This window comes from Bos grunniens, chromosome 1 (assembly GCF_055505025.1).
Source record: "Bos grunniens cultivar Pamir isolate PY7600 chromosome 1, Bosgru_T2T1.0, whole genome shotgun sequence".
Lineage (NCBI taxonomy): Eukaryota > Metazoa > Chordata > Mammalia > Artiodactyla > Bovidae > Bos > Bos grunniens.
Genome location: NC_141165.1, coordinates 73,842,926 through 73,864,209, shown reverse-complemented (window position 1 = coordinate 73,864,209; position 21,284 = coordinate 73,842,926). Strand labels below are relative to the sequence as shown.

Here is a 21,284-nt window from a genome sequence, read left to right as displayed (position 1 = left end):
TTTACTTTTGCTAACGTAAAGTCAGACATTGCCTCTTTAGTGAACAATGTACCCTCTCTTCAATACCTGGAATAAAATTTAAGTTCTTTAGCCTTGATACTACTATAGGGGTATTTTTGAGAGCCAAATCAAAAGAATACTACAGTGCAAATGTGATGGATCACTTTCATAATTAAGTTTAAAAAATCATTAAAAAAAGCCACCATTTCCTCACACACACCAATGTTTTCAGTTTTTTGTTTGGCCTTCTAGTTACTTTGTGGACTTACCAATAAACACATATGTTAACTTGTAATTTCCCCCATTCCTTTTTCAAACAACCACTTGAATATATTTAAGACACAACAACTAGTTTTTGGTAAATAAAATTTAATACAACTGTAGTCAAGTAATAATGGTTAAAAGACATTTTTTTTATTAGATACAACTTTTTAAAAATTAAAGAAAAACTATGCACAAAGTATATTTTAGACGAGACATGAAAGTATTAGTGTGCCGCAACTGATGAAAACAAAGAAACAAGGAGCATTTTTTTTTTAACTGTGAAGACTGGAGCATCTGAAAGCAAATGACATCTGGCTGCCAAGGTCTGTACATGTTGTAAAGCACAGTACGCTTTTGTTCAACTCTATAATTGTGTTGTCTTAGATTAGCTCCAGAGACTTTCAACAAGATTTAAATAAAGAAACCATGGGGTAGGTATTGGGGTAGGAAAGATTAAGAACTTTTTCAAAAAAGATAAATGAAAAAAGAGTCTGTAGAGGAAAAAACAAAAAAACAGTACCTAAGAATGGAACAAGAGTAAGTAGATTTACTTTTTTGACACTGGATATAGATATTGATGATGTTTACAAGGATTTTTTCTTAAAATCTTAAAAAGCAGCTTGGCATCAAACAAAAAACCTTCCCAAATATAGTAAAACTCCAAACACCAAACCACTTTCTTAACATTTTCCTTCCTGCCAAGCAACCACATAGTTGATGCTCATTAAACATTTTAAGAGCAATTTATAGGAAATAAGTATGGAACTTATCTAAGGTAAACTTTAGATTAAAAAAAAAGTTGAAACAGAACTAGAGAACTTAAGGCACATAAGCAAATACAGATGCAGTTATTTTGAAAACATTAAAACAAATTCTTTTCTTTGGGACAATATATAAAATAAGTTACAACTACTGCTATTTAAAAAAATTTTTAATGATGATCTTTAGCACTAATTTAATATCTAAGGCAATCACACAAATGTAAAACATCCATAAAAAACATTTTTAAAAAAGTATGAAGTACGTTGACAATGTCTCTGGAATTATCAGTTCACACTTCCGGCTCAAGTGGTTTCTGATACCTAGCATTAGATGTGACAGTAAGTATAGCTAGCTAGTCAAACCTGTTGCCTTAAAGGCCAACCAAATTGCCCCATTCTGGTTTCTTGGTATGGTGAATTTATTTATGTAACTAAAAGGAATAATGGGGTGAGGTGATGTAAACCTAGCTTTCAATATAATGCACAGAAATTCTAATAAAGGCCAAAATTATGTTGAGGTTAACTGGTGTCTTGAGCTTAGGAAAATAAAGGCAGTCCACAGGAAGCCTTTAAGAGACATTATTTTATCACTTGGCACCACATAAATAGCAATTTCGTCTCTTTGAAAATACAGTCTGGAGTAGATGATGTCCTTTCCACATATAAATCTCAAGAAACAAAAGGCACAAACAATTCAATCCTCTCTTTTCACGTATGGGTTCTCACAGCCTTTCTTTTTAAAAAATCTATTGCCATATCCAGACAACAGGAAAAATAACACACCTGGTTTGTATACTGACAAAAGTAGTAGAATTGAACCTTTGTCTTTCCTGAGTTTCAAAAAGGGTATGACAGTAGAGATATATAAACAATTCGTATTCACTAAGAGAAAATGTATCAGTCCACAAACATTTTCATCTAAATATAAAAAAGTGAATGTTTAACCACCACCACGTGTGAAGCCCCTTTACCAAACTGAATTTACTCTAGAATTATGAACTGAAAGTTGCTTAGATATGGCACTTTAAACACTCCAATTAGGCAAAAATGACAAGTTAATACCCTGAGTATTTACATCATTTTTTTAAACACCTGGTTTAAATGGAGTAAATACCTATGTTTCAGTCATCTAGGGGAAAAAAAAGTTACTAAAGATCCAATAGGCTACCATTTCATACCTGTGCAGTAAAGTCAGTGGGAAGATTAGAACAGAAGAGGAAGGTCTTTTTGTTGTAAAAATTAGATCACGTTATAGCTCACTCACATATAGGAACCACATGAAAAATGATTAAAGTTCATGAAAAAAAAAAAAAAAAGTACATTTCTCTTGATCCACAAAACCTACTTTTGAATTCCTTTCCCACTGAGGTATCAATGGCTATGTTTACCAAACTTGTATCTCCCTCCAATTTGTTTCCTGATCTTGTAAATTGTATGCGTTATATAGACTCTGACTGTATGAGTCATCATAATAATATTCATCATATATTTTCGTATGTACAAGAGCACGCTAGAGATGCCCAATATTTAAAAAAAAACAACGTCTGGAATTGAATTTAGTAAGATCAACTAATTTTTACTTTATGTTCCTTTCTCTGATCAGAAACCAGAAACTGCTGAAATTCTTGGTTTTTGTATATATGTGTGTAGATTGAGCATACTATCTATCTACATATATACACATGTATATACATACTAACCTAACCCAAAGGCTTATATGAGCATCACAAACCAAAAGAAAATGTCAGCTATGTGATGACAGTATGAATATAATCTGACACCGATTTTGTTGATAAATCCCTTTTGATATACTAATTATACCCTAAAATTCTTCATTATTTTATCTATGCTAACCTCATTATAAAAAAATCAGTAAAGGAAGTGAAAGGAAATTAAAGTATCTGTTGGGTAACTTTAAAAATTGTTACTTTAATTTCATAGGATTCAAGCTAAGTTCTTGGTGACCTAATTATGTGGTTTTTAATTATGTAGAGAAAAAAATTTAAAAATATTGGCATAAGGTCCATGTTTAAACAAATTCTGGTTTATAGGATTTCATTTCAAATTTACTATAATAAACACATGAATATTAAAAATAAACATATAACAAAATACAAGTAAATAGTTAATACTTACAAAAGTACTAAAATATAGGTTACACTGAGAAAGGCTTTTCTGTAAGAAAGTGTCTATATTTACGGATGGGCATGACCTTACAAATACACATGAAAATAACAAGTATCATTTGTATAGTCCTCAGCATTTACCAACACTTTTCTCATACATTATCTCACACACCACAAAGAATTTCTGAACTAAATAGGTTCCATAACCTACAAAGGGTATGATGCAGAAGTAGATGCTTACTCTAAAATTAAAACAGGTTTCCCAATTGTATCTACCATTGTCTTTCAACTAAAATGGTAGAAAACTGGCTTATGAATTGCTTTGATAATTATCACAAAAAGGTACAGATAATTTCAAATTATGATTTGAAAAATAAAAATTCCCTAAAATTTGTTAAGTTTTTTAGAATTTTCCTCAGAATTCACAATCCAGCTAGGCATTAAAGTTGATACTGTATAGTGTATTTGAAATCTCTGTATCTTCTAAAATGGGAAAAGAAGAGTAAGTTTATCAATGTTAGGTTTTTGATTACTACTTTGGTTTTAACAAAAACCTGGTGACACTATAATCACGTATTTGCATCATTTCTCCTATGGCAAGGAATATATAATTAAGATGTGAGATGACAATAATGCCTGGGAAGCTGAAAGAGAGCAGGCTACCTGGAACATCCCTAAAATACTGTAAATTGTATCTGTTTACCCAGGAATAACAACAATCACTTGTGCTGTAGTTCCTGCCATCCCATTTGCCTTAGAAAAAAAAATTTCACTCTCTTCTCTGAAAACTAGCAAGCTTTATAAACTTGAGTTGAAACATCTAGACAAAGGCAATTTGATGTAGAGAAGTGTGAGAATGTTGATCGACATTTCACACAGTGGGTACCAAATGAAGATTTATCTTAGAAAACTGCTACTACTACTGTTAGTTTCTTCAGATAGTCAACTTTAAAAGAAATATGGACCCACTGAGATAGGTGGTCCCTGCTTTATCCTTTAAGGGCAGCTTAACAGTAGAGACTCCCAGGATTTTTAGCTGTTCACAAGAAAACAGGATAACCAGGAAGAGGTCCTCACCCAAAGCACCATTCCAATGAGGTCAAACCCTACTGGGCTAGGGAGAAAATCTGTCCCTGTTTTTCACAAGATAATATTGCAAAGTGGATTTCAGCTCTTCTGCCAGGTTTAAGAAAAGGCACTTCCCTTAGAGGATTTAGAGATGATACATAAATACTTTTGAGAGCCACAGTGGGTCATTTTTCCTTCAAGGGTCTTAGATAACTTTTTCTTAGGAACTAATCTTTAATTTTAATCCCCATTTTAGGGGGACTTGCTTTTGTATCTTCTCCCCAAAATATCTTTAATATAAGAAAGCAATTCCAAGAATGAAGTCACAATAACTTAGTATTTTATGATACTCAGATTGTTGTCATTACTGTTTTATCAATTACAGAAAAAAAACATAATAAAGTTAATCAATTTGGATGTATTTTTTAGTGAAAAAGATTTTTAAAACTGTCTTTCCCTCCTTAGAATGATTCTAAGCATTCTAAGCATTACATGATTTGACCTAAATGAAAACTTGTCATGCAATTTTCTACATATATATACACACACATACACACTTATGTGACAAAATAAGGAATAAACAGTCTTCCAGATAAACATACATAAATGAAGAGACCATTCACAAATTCCTAAATGGTATGCAGGCAAACATTATTTCCTATGCCACATAGGCTTTTTTTTTTTTTTTTTACAAATACTCACAAAGGTACACTCTCACGGCCCAAGCAAAGACCACTATTACCTTCAAAACTATTACCTTTTTTTTCCCCAATTACAGAAAAGGCTTTATTACAGTTTAAAAGATTGGTATTTGGGGGAGAAAGGCACGACAATTATTATTTTTGTTTTTTTGTGCATATGGCATAAAGGAGATAAACCAAGTTCCCACTCTGGAGTTTTTAAAACCTCTCATCTTGGATTGCTGTGGCTTCCTGGGTGAGGTACGCTGGCGTCAGAGCTTGAAGCATTTCTCATTGTATCTGTGAATAGTCACACATCCGTGATAGGACACTGGCCTGGGCATTGCAGCTACCCCTGTGATGATACTTGTGGCAGGATCGTAACAGAGAATAGTGTCTGTAGCTTCTCCATTTTCCCGTCTTCCACCCAGGATATATATTTTACCATTACATACAGACATACCACAGTTTTCCTGTTGAACCAAATTAAAAAAAAAAATTAACTATTGACCTTAAGGAATTTGGCAGCAAAAGGAAAAGTAAAATTAGACATGCTGGAGAAATATCAATAACCTCAGATATGCAGATGACACCACCCTTATGGCAGAAAGTGAAGAGGAACTAAAAAGCCTCTTGATGAAAGTAAAGAGGAGAGTGAAAAAGTTGGCTTAAAGCTCAACATTCAGAAAACTAAGATCACGGCATCTGGTCCCATTACTTCATGGGAAATAGATGGGGAAACAGTGGAAACAGTGTCAGACTTTATTTTTCTTGGCTCCAAAATTACTGCAGATGGTGATTGCAGCCATGAAATTAAAAGACGCTTACTCCTTGGAAAGAAAGTTATGACCAACCTAGATAGCATATTCAAAAGCAGAGACATTACTTTGCCAACAAAGGTCCATCTAGTCAAGGCTATGGTTTTTCCAGTGGTCATGTATGGATGTGAGAGTTGGACTGTGAAGAAAGCTGAGTGCCGAAGAATCGATGCTTTTGAACTGTGGTGTTGGAGAAGACTCTTGAGAGTCTGTTGGACTGCAAGGAGATCCAACCAGTCCATTCTAAAGGAGATCAGTCCTGGGTGTTCCTTGGAAGGACTGATGCTAAAGCTGAAACTCCAATACTTTGGCCACCTCATGCGAAGAGTTGACTCATTGGAAAAGACTCTGATGCTGGGAGGGATTGGGGGCAGGAGGAGAAGGGGACGACAGAGGATGAGATGGCTGGATGGCATCATCGACTCGATGGACATGAGTTTGGGTGAACTCCGAGAGTTGGTGATGCACAGGGAGGCCTGGCGTGCTGTGATTCATGGGGTCTCAAAGAGTCGGACACGACTGAGCGACTGAACTGAACACAGTCAAAAGGAAGAAAAGAAATAAGTTCCCTTTTGCCCAACTCCTGCTCTATGTGTGAATACTAGACACATTTGCATGGGTGAAGGGAGTGTTAAAACAGAGTAAATGTCAGTAATTGGGGTCAAGATATGGGCAGTAAACTGGGGGTTGTGGCTGAGAAAAGGGTTTTAGTTAACCTAATGGTGGTTGAACAAAAATATCCTTAAAGAGTTGCTTCTCCTGTTATAGGACCTCATAATTTTATAATGATACAACCATCATAATATTATAGGACAGTCCTTTACTATAAAAAGTGTCTATTACATGATCAAGGGATAGGAACATTATTAGTTATATGGGATTACCCTCAAGTTGAATGAATGAGAGAGTTATAACCAGATTAAGAAAGCACTGTTACTAGGGTGCCTTGATTGGGGTATAGAAACTCCCCAAATAACATTTTATAGTTAACTTTCTACACAATGATATTCTTAGCTAAATTTACTCTTATCTGTCAATAATATATATTTTGCAAGGATGAGTGATTCTTTAAAAAAAGAAATTACACTAAAACTGTCTATTGCATAAATCTGTTTATGCTGCAGGTCAATTATTCTTCTATTTAAATTTCATATTAATTCAGACAGTTATTGTATATTATTATCCTGCTTCCACATAGCCAGCAATGGATAGATTCTACCAGTGAGTACAACAAACATTTTTACTTGATTAGATTTGCTATATATAAATTTCACTCTTGTAGAAAAAATTAAACCTTGGTGGATTTATATAATAGAGGATAGTACTTTTGGGTCTAGAAGAGTAAGTGAGTACTTAAAAATGCCTACATTAGAGTTTATATACACCCAAAATGACTTGGCCCATTATCACTAGCGAATGACAAAATTTTTATGTAGAATACCACCTATGAATTGTATCAATTATGTGCCAAACTATAATACTTTTCAATTAAAGCACAATGAGCTCTTTCTAGAAATTCTGAAAGTTTTAAATACCACAAAAAACAATATCCTTAGTTTTCAAGTACAAGCTGGCTTATACTATTGAACTTTATAGTCATTTGGATGATGATTCTTAAGCTATATAATTATAGGATATTGTTATTAACATCATTTCTTAAATAGTGCTCAGAATTAATTGAAACAAGCAATCTTCAAAACTGATATTCACTCGTATCAGGAAATGACTTGCATAGTAGTTTATTTTACTCTATGTTAGTCTCAAGAGTAATGACAGCTACTAATAAAAATAACTTAATAACACATTAAGTTTTAAATGTTATTTTTCATGACTTAAATGAAACACAATTTTAATATTGTAAAACATACCTCTCTCCTTAATTATTATTTTTTTAAATTATTATTTTTATTATTATTTATTTTTATGTTTAAATAATGCTGAATCATTAAAATGCCAACAATACAGAATTATTTTTTATTATTATTTTTAAATAATGCTGAATCATTAAAATGCCAATAAAGAAAAAGAATCAGATTTATTATTCTAAACTTTAATGACATTTTAAATACCTAGTCCACTGAAGAAGGCTAAAAAAATACTTCGTCAGTAAAAAAATTTCACAATTAAAAAAATGTGTTCCTGATAAAAATTAAAAAGTGAAATATGTTTATAATATCAAGTTGTGGCTTTTAGGAATTATGCAATGTCAAAAGGCATGAAAATATCAAGGTACAGCAGGGAAAAATGCTGGGTCCATTATGACTGCACAAAAAGAGCTCATTTTTCAACTCTTTTCTGGTCATTCGATATTCTAAGCACTTTAAAACTGTTCAAATAGCTTTCTACCATGAAATTGGTAGATTTCATGAAATAGTTGATTCATCATTTTTCATTTGATTAGTATTAAAAGGGTAGGCAAAGACTCACAGATGGTTCAAAACCTGCCTATCAATAATACATACATAGATACATTTAGAGGTACTGGTTTTAAGAATGGCCCAGGGGAGAAAAAATAAAACAAAAATTAAGAGATTTGACATACTAGTCTTTTTTTTTTTTTTTTAAACTGTACAATATTGTATTAGTTTTGCCAAATATCAAAATGAATCCGACATACTAGTCTTAAGACTTCAATATAGATTTAATACACTTCTGATCTAAATGTTCCTTGAAATTTCTGAAGTCACTATCAGGCACTGTCTAATTAAGGAAAATGTGCCATATATGTCCTCTTGTTTTTCCTTAATTTTATCTCAATCATTTTAAAGATATATTCTTTAGTATATTATCATATGTGAAATAGATTGCCAGTCCAGGTTCGATGCATGAGACAGGGTGCTCAGGGCTGGTGCACTGGGATGACCCTGAGGGATGGGATGGGGAGGGAGGTGGGAGGGAGGTTCAGGATGGGGAACACATGCACACCCATGGCTGATTCATGTGAATGTATGGCAAAAACCACCACAATATTGTAAAGTAATTAGCCTCCAATTAAAAAACATGTTTTTGATATGCCCTGTGTTATGCTAGATGCCAGCAGTTATCTTCCTAAGCTCTACTATTGTTTTGTATAGTACAGTCAACTTCTCAGTGAATAGAAGCTCTTAGTGAAAACGCACTATATTTAAAAATATTCACTGTAATAAACCAATTTAAAAAAGCTTTGGTTAAAAAACTTAGAAGTAAGTGTAAACACTTGTCATGCAAATGGACGTGACCATAACAAGGGTTCTTCTGTGGCAGGGCACATTCTCACCTGTCTCTTGTAGGAGGACAATGAACTAGAGAATTGCAGTTCATTTTATTTAAATGGGATATAAGAAGGACAAAAGACTATGTTCCCTTTTTACCATGAAACTGAAGATCCTATTATGTCCCTTTCATCAACTGAGGCAATGTTACTCTGAATACATTACTAATTGGAGACTATACTTCAATGTCAACAGCTTCAGAAAAATAGTGTTATAGCCAAACCCTAGTCATTATCCTTACAGTCTATATTTCTTATATTTTATATAAAATTGTCTTAACATTAGGACCCTCTGTTACTTCATTCTCTATTTGTTTACTTACTCAATAAATATTTACTAATAGAGGTTAGGTATAGTGACAGATCAGAAAGAAAAGGCATTATTTCGGAACAGGGCAATCTCAGATTGTTGTAACTATGCAGTAGTCCTTGAAAGACAAGTAGATAAGGTAGAAAAGGCATTAAAGGCTAAGTGGATAGAATGAACAAAGGCAAGAACACATACCATCTGGATAGCAAACGCAAGCAACAGATACTAGTGGTAAAATGGGTTAGAAAAGCAAGACATTAGAAGCTTGAAAAAGGTTTCTCCCCCACTCTCCCTTCTCTGGAGAGGGGAGAAGGGCTAGAAATTGATTTATAATTGATCATGTATACATGATAAAGCCTCCATAAAAATCCCAAAAAATAGGACATGGAGAGCTTCTAGGTTGGTAAACACATCCATGTGCTAGGAGGATGGAGCACCACAAATCCATGAGGACAGAAAGTTCTGTGCTTGGGATCCTTCCAGACCTGACTATGGGTACCTCTCTATCTGGCTGCCCATCTCTGTCCTTTGTAATAACCTGTAAACATAAGTAAGTGTTTTTCCTGAGAAAATTACTGAATTCATGGGGGGGACTGTGAAAACCTTGATTTATAGTTGACTGCTCAGAAGTACTGGTGACAACCTGAGACTTGTGACTGGCATCTGAAGCAGTGGCAGTCTTGTGGGATTGAGTCCTTAAAATCTGAAGCTAACTTCAGGTTGTGTCAGATCTGAATTGAACTGTAAGACACCAGTTGGAGATGGAGAGTTGATTGGTACGGGAATAAACTCACATATCTGGTGTCAGAAGTGTTGTGAATAAGGGAGAAACAGAGTTTTTCTACCCACTAGGTTGTTTGGGAACAGAAAAAGTAAGCTTAGGGAAGAAGGTGAATTCTGTTTTAAGTTTGAAGCCTTAGAACATATTAAATAGGCAGTTGGAAATTTGAGTCTGGAGCAGAGGAGAGAGGCTTTAATGGAGAATAAGATTTGAAGTCATCAGTACTGAGCAGGAATAGAGTATAAACTGGGAAAAGGGCAGGGAAAAGAGGCTCAGGCAATACCCATATTTAAGGGTTGGGTAGAAAAAAACCAAGAGAACATGAATAAGACTCAGAAAATTATTAGTAATGACCTTTGTGGGTACAACACCTCAAAAGTGGTATGGGTCGAGCCAGATTTCCAGCGTCAGGGCCATCAAACATTTTGATGGTGGAAGGAAGGAGGGTAGAATTATGAATTAAAAGGCCAAGGGAACGCCTTTTTGGGGTGGGGTAGAAGCAGAGTAAAGAGTACAAATGCAGTGTGAATGAAAGAGAACCAAGTGCAGCCATTTTCTTTATAACAAAACAACATGTTACCTAATTTCTTACTGCAGAAGCAAAGAAACCAGTTTGGGAGCATTTCTTCTCTTTTGAAATGTACAACAGAGAGGGATAAGAACTGGAGCAGGAGTCTGAAAAAGGTCAAGGGGGAAAAAAACCAAACATACCAAGTACAGTACCTACTTTACCACGGGACAGTAAAAAGTTATTTCAATAATCCATTCCTTGGAAGAAGTTCAAAACAAGTACACCATATGCTGTATGTGGAACTTTGAAAGAACTGTGAAATAATCCAAGTGTACATGAAATAGTGTCCAGTACTGTATATTCATATTGGTACTATACTTGGTCTCTCCTACACTGATTTTTCTTTTGGTCTGTTTTATGTTATTACCTGTCGGCTGAATGTATTCTGTACATGCATCCAGTAATCTTCAACTGGATCATAACAGTATATTGCCTTGGTCAGTCCACCAGCAACATATATCAGGTTGTTTAAGGATACGGCTGTTATACACCTCTTGGCAATAGGAATAGCTGCACGAAGTAGCCAAGAATTGGTTTCTGGATCATAGGATTGAACCTAGTAATATATAGAAACATTTAATTAAAATTTCTCAACAAGAATGCAAATTTACTTAATAAAAAGTTTGCCAATATACAAAAATATGATTAAAATAAAATTCCATTAATTCATAGAATTAAGGGAGGCTGGCTTGAGAATGAAATATCTGAATTATCAAGCAGAACAGAGTGACAGACAAGCACAGATTGTTTCTAGGATGAATGGCTACCAGGTTTGCTTTGTTCCCATTAAAATTAATGTCTGGATTTTAAAAAATTCTGTTACATAAGATAAGTATGCCTCAATTTGAATACAATTTCTTTACATATTTAGGGAGTCTTCAAAAGAATACAAGCGAACCTCAATTTACTATACTTTAAATTATCACAAGTTCTGAATTAATGAATTCTAAATATGTAACTTTTGACATTAAAATTTGAGAAAAAATTTATTGATTGACAAAATTTAGTAAACTATTGTTAAATGAATCAGGCATTAGACACTTGTCTCCAGAATAAACATGGTATTTTCAGAGCTGTCAGTATGGCACATGCTCATTGTCCCAGGAATTTAATGAACTGCAGCACCTTTGAGCCATCCTATGTTTACATTAGAGAGGTTTTCTTCCCTTATCTTTGTTCTAAACAATATTTTCAAAGTACACAGAAAATGACCCATTTGAAAGCAGTATAACTGGTTACTGTCTCACCCTTTGTTAGTTCACTTACTAACTGTATTCTGAACAAATAATTTTTTGATTCTGTAAACCATTTCACTTTAGTAACCTGAAACTCAATGTTTTCCTCCCAAAGTATAAAGTACCAGACAATTTTTAAAAGGCCTTTCACACTAGGGAACCAAACTACCTACTTGTTAGGCCATTTGTATTTCTCTTCTTGTGTATATCAGTGGTTATTTCTGCAAGAAAACATGGCTTACCTTATCAGAACAAGTATTATCATCAGGTCCTCCACCAATCACAAACAATTTGCCCACACAGCTGGTCACGGCAGGAGAACTTACTGCTTCCTTAAGGGGAGCAACTTCAGTCCATCGATTTGAAAAGGAATCATAACATTCTACGCTACTAAGTCTGTTTTGCCCATCATAGCCTCCAACAACATATACCTACATGTAAAATACATGGAAAAAATCTTAATTATCAAAAGTTTGAATTTTTAACTAGTTGGCTAAAGAATTAAGGGATCTCTTCCCTTTAAAAGTTCCTGGTGACTGTAACTGCAATATACTTAGCTCCGTTTCTGGACCTTTTAAAAAATTATCATCCTCTCACTACCACCAAGGAGATATTTTAGACATTTCTTTTCATAATAGCCCCGTTCAATGAAAGTTTTAATACCATAGATACATTGTATATGTGTTTATGTACTATATGTATATCTCTGCTTTATGCACAAAAGGACATGTATAGCTTGAAGTAAGAAGCAATCTTTATCCCACTAGCAGCAATACTACTTGCATTGAGAATTATAGGATTTAGCATAAGTACTCATATTCACGTATGGTGAAAATATTTGAATATTATAAAGCTAGACTAAAGCTCTAAAATAGAATAAAGCTAGAAACTAAAATACTAGGTAAGGATTACTAGACTGTGAGATCTTTGAAGGCAGGGCCTATTTTGTTCTTTAATTTAGTTCCTATAAAGCCTAGAAAAGTACCTGGCACATAATGAACTCTAGACTGTATATTTCAAAGAGCTTTCATATACATTTTCTTTTCACAAATATGAGGAAGTAGGACAAGTGATCAACAGGCCATTTATTAAACCAGCTATATGCAGAATAATCCATTAAGCATCATGAGATATACAAGAAATCTTTAACCTATAGAAGCTCTCCAGTTTAATATCTACAATTCTTTTAATGAACAATCATCATCAACTTCGGAGAAGGCAATGGCACCCCACTCCGGTGCTCTTGCCTGGAAAATCCCATGGACAGAGGACCCTCGTGGGCTGCAGTCCATGGGGTCGCTGAGTTGGACACGACTGAGCGACTTCACTTTCACTTTTCACTTTCATGCACTGGAGAAGGAAATGGCAACCCACTCCAGTGTTCTTGCCTGGAGAATCCCAGGGACGGGGGGAGCCTGGTGGGCTGCCATCTATGGGGTCGCACAGAGTTGGACACAACTGAAGCGACTTAGCAGCAGCAGCAGCAGCATCAACTTTTCTCTGCATCTATATCTAACTATTAAGTTCTACTGAGCCTTCTTTCACAGCATCTCTCGCATCTGTCCCTTCCTTTTGTTTCCCGCTGCCACTATCCTTCCTCAGGGTCCGTATCATTTCATACCTCTCAATCTCCTCCTGGTCTCCACTCTTGTACTCTCTAAACCATAGATTAATCTTCCTAAAATACCTCATCAACTCCTTTTACTAGTCTAACAATGAATGCCAAATGGTCAAGGCCAAACTTTATATTTACACATTGTCATTCAAGTATGTTCACAATCTATCTTTCTGTACTCTTGCAAATTTCCTTAGCAGCCAATGTTACTTCAATTTTGCATTTCTCACATTTAAAATGATCTGTTGGTGGGTCTGTTCTCCCCACACCATATAACCCAGAGAGGTTAGGTAACCTATTCAAGGTCATAGGGGTACAGAAGGGGTACAGAAACTGAGGTATAATATAGTACTTAAAGGCACAACTTTGAAGTCAGGAGAGGTAGAGTCCACATTGGCTCTGCCACTGCACATAAGACCTTGCTTGGGCAGTTTACCTATACTCTCTCAAACTCTGTCTTAATTTCCTCAATCTGAAAATGTATAAAATAATAGTACCTATCACATAATTTTGAGGGTTAAACTTTAACACTACACTACATGCATAAACTAAAAATATATGCTATGAGCCTCAAGATAAAAGGCTCCTAGATTGAGAAAATCTGAGCTTTTGCCCCTGCTTTATCACTTTCTGTGCAACCTTGAGCAAATGACTCCATCTCTCTGGATTCAGTTTCTTCATAAATTGAAAAAGTTACATTAAATATTTTCTAAGATTGCTTCTTGCTCTACGATACTATATTCCAAACCATCCTAGGTTTCCTTAACAGAAAACATTTATGCTTTAAATAACTTTATAGGTTTGAATTCAGCCTTGAATGTAATTTTTGGAATAACTGTTTTCCATGAATTGAGTACTTGCTGTGGAAGGACAGAAGGAATCTTTTTATTTTTTGAATTAGTGCTTCTAAGTTTTGGGTAACTTCAAGTCAAGTATACTAATATTTATCAAGTAAATTTGTGTTCATCAATCCATAAATGATGTTTGGAACATCAATCATTTTCATATGCTTTTCTCTGTTCAGAATAAAGAATTATAATGTTTTTAGTCTGACCTCATCTCTTTCAACCTGCCCCTTTTATGTTGTCATCCTTGATATATAGCTACCAAAACTCTATTAACAAACCAGTGGTTTTAGAAAATACTGTTAGTATTTTATTTTCATTACACCTACCTTAAGGTCCTCATTATTTCACTAGTTTTGTCAGTGGCAGCAGCACACTAGATCAGTACCCTTAGGAATTAACAGTAGCTTTCAAACTGCACTTTGAGAAGCTCTACAGTACAGAGTTTTTAAGACGCTTTTGTGGGGAGATAAGAGGGAAGGAATGAGAACTGATAGGTGACTGAGTGGGAAGGGTTCCTGGCATCATCTCTGTTCCAACTAGAGCAGTTCTGCTTTCTCATTGGTGGCTCTAAAATGCCTCCACGAGAGGGCTTAAGAGGTAGCAATCATTTTAGTAGAGGGTAACAGGGGACGAATAAAAAATGTTATGTGTGATATATTCAGTTTCTTGTGATAACCTATAATGGAATATAATCAGCAAACAAATAAAACCCCTAAACCACGAATCACTGTGCTATATACTTGAAATTAACACAATACTGTAAATCAACCACACTTCAAAAAAAATGCGCAAGCCAACTATGTTGCTTATACTTAGACTGCTCAGCAATCTGAAGTGGCTTTGGAGGAGCTGATAGAGACGGAGGCAGGAAAAGAATCCAAGTGAGCCCTTGTTACACAGCTGTATTTTTATCTGCTTATGTAACAGCTTCTTATATTAATTTAACTCAGAAAAACTGGTTGTAGTTGCCACTAGTCTACCAGTGATTCTCAAAGTTCCTAAGGACAGTGAATGGTCCAGAATCAGATTATATGTTTTTTATATTTATTAGCTGCAGCCAGTAGTAAGTTTGCTTTAAAATAAGCTGGTGAGTTTATCTTAACACTTATTTGCTTTGTCCCTACTTGTATAAATAAGAAAGATAAAATAATATGACTCTAGATAAATATATCTTGGCCTGATTGCCGAAGTCAGTAAAAGGAAAAAGACTGCTTGGATTAGACACTGGCCTGTTTTTGTACTTGATGTACTCCTTTATTTTCGAGCGCTTCTCAGGCATTTAGAAGCCAATGGTGCATGAGAAAAGAAATGTGCTGCACTGCTATGAATTCCAAGTTGGGAGAACAAAATATCCATTCAAAAGTACAGTGTCAAATTGTTTATATCTTCAGTTTATGTACTGAGGTTAGAAATGAAAGGAAATACAAGCTGAGTCCAAAATACCCAGAGGGTGAGTAAAATGAAGGATTCATCTGTGGTATTTATTCTGGAAAGGTACCAGCAATAATAACAAAAAGTGGTTTCTCTTACTTTACCAAGGAGGACAGCCATTTTGTGACGCCATCTGCCTTTATTTAGAGAAGCAACTCTGATCCAAATATTTAACTGTGAGTTATAAATCCAGACATCACGTCCATTGATTCTTCCACCTATAAATGCAAAACATTGCACACACACTAACAAGTATATCACCAAGGGATCTATGCCCAAGGCATAAATAATGAAAATACTGAAATATTCACCCAGTCCAAGAATTTAAGGATTCAGTTCAATAAATAAAACAAAGACCCTTAAAACTTCAAATGGAAATAGATCACAGAGCAGATTTAACCTTGTCCATTGTTATTTTGAGAAATAATCATTACATGCCCCAAATAATAAAATGTAGAATATGAAACTTACTATTCTAATTTTAACGTAGAATAGTAGAATTTTACAATTTTACTATTCTACATTTTATTCTATGGTCAAATGTATAAGACTGTTCATTTAAGAGTCAGAGAACAGAAGCACCTGGACAAAAGAATTATTCTAGAAAGATTTAAAAAAATCAGCCGTTTTGTATACCACTACACAAAATAATGTGTTGTTATATTATTCAATGTGTAATAACAGAGTAACCTGCAAAACTGGTAAAATTGTTTAATTAACAAATTTAAAATTAGAGACACTGTAGTGTCTGTCACATTACTGTCTGTCTGACTTTAGAGGTAACATATCATGTATTATAATGAAAGTTCAAGTTAAGAATTTTAAGAAAAATCTTATTTCATAAACTTTGGGGAGAATTCCAGAAAACATGGGTGGATGAGAGATGCTTAATTCTGAGCACTCTTCACTTTATATATTTCACTGTGTTCTTAGAGTAAAGAAGTTTTAAAAACTGTACATATTCTATATGCGTTTGCGAGCATTTAAAACATAATACGGCCTACTGTACAGTGCAGGGCATTACAGTCAATAGCCTAGGATAAATTATAATGGAAAAGAATATGAAAAATAATATATATGTATAACTGAATCACTTTGTTGTTCAGTAGAAATTAGTAACAAGAAATCAATAACATAAATTTTAAAAAATGATATGGTTAAAGACATTTTCTGGTGAATCTTTTTTAAATTATTCTAAATTATCTTGTACCTGTTTTTAAGAGCAATAAGTCAGTTTCAGTTTTATTTGTTGTATAATATGATCTGATTAAAGAGGGCATCTCTACTTTCACTCTTTTCTTTTGAGACACTGTAATGGTTTCAAATGGCCAAGCTGTGATTAAATTAAAAGTAGCTACGTAATAATTCTTTATTACCTGAAACAAGAATGTCATTCCTTAGAGCACAGACTGCATACTCTGATTTGGTAAATTCGGGAAGTTTAGCCAAAGACTTCCACTCTCCTGTTACAGGGTCGTAACACTCAGTGTATGGAAGATTAAATCCTCCAACTCGTTCACAGCCTCCAACGACAACTATCACCTCAGAATAGCCAGTTGACCTAAAATAATTATTATAAGAATGCATAAATAATAACACACACTCGATTGTTTAAATTCCTAAAAGCATACCGTTGTCATAAAAAAAGTGGAACATTATTATAAAGTTAAATTTATTTTCTGAGTATGTGCCAACCAATAGAAGCTATCAGTTATTTACTTTGAGAACATTTATAAGGAGTTTAATAACATAATCTTTTCACAGGAAACTTCTATGGGTACTTTTTCTATGAGTAGCAGTCCAAAGATTATACCTAATTGAACTGGAACCCTGGTAATATTAAGGATGACTTTCAAATGGAATCTTAACGGCAATTCAGATAAGCATAACCACACAAGATAAGACAATGCACTTTTTAAGTGTAGGAAAATGGTGCTTTTTCATCAGATTGTTAGTTCTAAAAAGACAAATTCACAGTACAAGTTAAGTATCCTTTAGAGCAATACATGTATTTGTTCAGATATCATTTTGAAACATAAATTTTTTTTAACCGCACTACATGGCTTTCAGAATCTTAGTTCCCTGACCAGGGATAGAATCCACGCCCTCTGCAGTTAAAGTGCAGAGTCCTAACCACTGGACTGCCAAGGATTTCCCTAAATATATTTTTTTTAAACTTAAGTAAACTTAATCCAACTGAAAAGGCTAGGTGGTCTCCAAAGATGTTAACAGAGCTTATAATAAAGAATGCTACAGGAAAAAGGCAAGATGAAAAATTGTACAGAAAGTCTGATCAATACTATGTAATTAATGTGTCTGGAGAGATCACAGCAAAGTGCTAATGATGGTTTTCTCTCGATTGTGTGGCTTCCTCCTTTATATCAACACAAATTTTCAAAACAGTAATGAGCATGGGCTACTTTTAGAGTGGAAAAGATAACTTTTAAGTGCCCTAAGGGAATCCTGAGGTTTACATTAATTACAGGCTTCTTTTACTTTGTAGTTTAAACTTAAGATAGAGACAGGAAAAACTAAAAGCTTAGCCAAGATTTTTCTTTTTGTTCATAAGGCTCATGGAAATAAAAAAGTCTTGTAATTACATTTTATGGCTGCTGCAATGTTAAATCTCACAAACAAAAATTTTAACAATCCCTCTTCTCTTAAATGAAGGAAAAAAGATCAGGTTAAAACACTTATTTGTAGTTTTAGTCAGTGTGATGTTTTATAATTTCACTAGGAAAAAACAGAATTAAGTAGCATTGGTACATCCCTTTGATAGAGCTGCTAAGATATTCTAGCTATACATACTTGCAGTTATTTCAGCTAACAATCATTCACCTAGTCAGTCCATGCCAGGCATACTTTTTCCATTATAAAATCAGAAATAAATATCATAGAAAAGAATTCTGTCCACAGATGCAATAAAAATTACTTTTAAGAACCCAGCGAATAATATAACCCTAATCTAGTATATAGTAAAATATTATCAGAAGGACTCAAATACTATCAATAATATTTACTATTTTCCAAATAATTCCAAAATGAAAATATTAAAAGTAAATAGTAGATAGCACCAGCCACTTAGTAGTATAACTAATGACCAGAAGATATCCTTCTTTCCATATTAGTTTTATTTCCTTAAATCTTACTTAAAATACTTCTAAGACAAACCCATGTGTTAGTCTTCAAAGTCTTACCTATTGATTGAGCAAAACAAAAATTGCTAAATACTGTTACTGGGTTTGAGTCACTCCTAATAGTTTTAATACAAAATTAAGGTAATTTTGATATAATTTTGTTTTATACTTTCTTTGGGTTTCCCAGGTGGCACTAGTGGCAAAGAACCCGCCTACCAATGCAGGAGATGTAAGAGACACGGGTTCAGTCCCAGGGCTGGAAATATCCCCCAGAGGAGGGCATGTCAATCCACTCCAGTATTCTTGTCTGGAGAATCCCATGGACAGAGGAGCCTGGAGGGCTACAGTCCATAGGGTCGCAAAGAGTCCAACACAACTGAAGAGGCTTAGCATGCACGTGTAGCATTTTACTTGTTTTATACTTTCCCTTTTCTTGAATTTGCTTTGTTTTCCAAGACTTCTTAGCCCAATAAACATACATTGTCTGTTGTTTTGCACCTTGGGACAAGAAGAGAAAACAGCACAAAAAGCTAATGGCTAAAACGTTTAGTCTTACTAAATAAAGGATTATTTCAGTGCCTGTGTCTATGTATCTGAAAGGATCAGCAAACTAGTAGTTTTGCCTAACTGAAGGTCTCATTTGCAACCAAATGGCTTTTAACTTAATTTGAGACAAGTCTGGTGTTCTCATTAGAGAGTGTTAACTCAATTTAATAGCTATTTTTATTTCTTGAGCTTGGAAAAATACTTATCTCAGGCAGGAAGATGATTGCCTTAAAGGAAATGAGTTGCTGCAGCTGATAATGGTGAGGAGAATAAAAAAGCAGTCAAGATGATAGTATAGGATGAATAAAATTCTAGATACCCATGCAATCTATTTTTAGAGACTATGTTACTTTATTAATCTTTTAAAGTGAAAATTCTCATTTTCTGCTGTAACAAACTAACAAATATTCGCAGCTTAAGTATTAAGCAGTATTAAGTCTTGAGTATTGAAATTTGAAACAAGTCTCACCACTTGTTCCTAGGAAAGTGCGATAAAATTATTTTTTTCCTACAATGGTAAATACTTTTTTAAAAGTCATCATACTCTTTTATCATAAACTTGAGAAAAGTTTAAATTAAAAGATCATATTCTTTGATTTATGTGAAAGGAAAAGAATTATAAATCCACAAAATATTCTAAACCATATGAACAAAATGTATAGTAATTGCCAGGTTCAGTTAAGAACCTCAGAAAGACTTGCTGGCCAAAATAACAGACCTTCTTACTGTCAATGCAAACATGCCAGGGACAGATGAACTGCCAAATTAATTTTCATCAACAAAAAGGGGTCTAAGGGTGATCCTTGGTAATAAGAAAAATGACTGAACACATTTAGAAAACACAAAAAGAAATGTTTCCATATAGTGGGAAGCTGGAAGGAAGAAGGGAGAGATATTAGTGACACAGTCTATTTCAAGACTCAAAAATACCTGAATACCGAGTCATTGCACCAAAATAATGAATTCAAATGGAGATATGAGACTTTAAAAGCCCTAAAGAGACCAAATGACTCTTTAGTGTGTAGAATACGACAGTACTAAACTCAATGTATTAACTATATATCAAAAGAGGGGACTGATCAGCCCTATATACAATAAATAAATGAATGAGCAAATGAATGAAAGAGTAAGTAATCACAGAGGCAAACATTTTCTGTGTCCATTCAAGTAACTCGTCTAAAGGAAAGGAGAAGCTTAACTAAGCTAACTTGAACATTACTGGTTCTTTGGTAAGAATATTTTATGCTGGGTGAGATTTGAGAGACATCCTCAAACTATACTAGCTGGGAAGAGTCTGGCTCTAAAGGTCTACTAGCTTCCAAACAATCTTTGAAAACGTTGGCTTCCCAACTGGTAAGTTGCCCATAGTAAGAGAATATGCTGGCTACATTGACTTAAAATATTTTTTGACAGTTCCATTTGAACCATTCCATTTTTTGGAACAGTTGACAGTTCCATTTCTTATTGCAAATAAATATATATAAACTAAAAGATAAATTAATCAGTCCCTCATAATTAACGTTAAGTCTGTTCCCTGATAGTCTGATCTTACTGTATCCAAAAAACAAAAGTTCCTGAGCCTAGAGGAATCACTGGGTATGGTTTATCAATATAAATGTATATAAATGACCCCGTAAAGAGACTTATGACAGCCATAAACCATACGGCTTTCTAAACTTAATAAGGACAGTTTCAACTTGTGTGGTAAGGCTTTCTACCTGAAACTGGAATAGGGAAAATGGGTTCTATAAGGAAATAGTTGTACCAATTGAAAGATTCAAATATTTACTCTTTAAAAGAAGCAATTATTTAAGAATTTATTATCAGGAACTAATTACAGGTA

The 21,284-nt window shown here is 34.2% G+C and overlaps 1 protein-coding gene across 9 annotated transcripts in view; it reads right to left on the bottom strand.

Moving 5' to 3' along the window:
• Positions 1-352: 352 nt before the first annotated feature.
• Positions 353-21,284, bottom strand: part of KLHL24 (kelch like family member 24) — a 37,517-nt gene continuing 16,585 nt past the window's right edge. For all 9 annotated transcript variants that reach the window (XM_086396156.1, XM_086396149.1, XM_086396194.1 and 6 more), the window contains 5 exons: positions 17,135-17,319; positions 15,858-15,976; positions 12,107-12,295; positions 10,997-11,185; positions 353-5,372 (listed from right to left, as the gene is read on the bottom strand). In XM_086396156.1, coding sequence (XP_086252282.1) covers positions 5,172-5,372; positions 10,997-11,185; positions 12,107-12,295; positions 15,858-15,976; positions 17,135-17,319 — 883 coding nt within the window. In that variant the 3' untranslated portion in view covers positions 353-5,171. The remainder of the gene's footprint in view (positions 5,373-10,996; positions 11,186-12,106; positions 12,296-15,857; positions 15,977-17,134; positions 17,320-21,284) is intronic.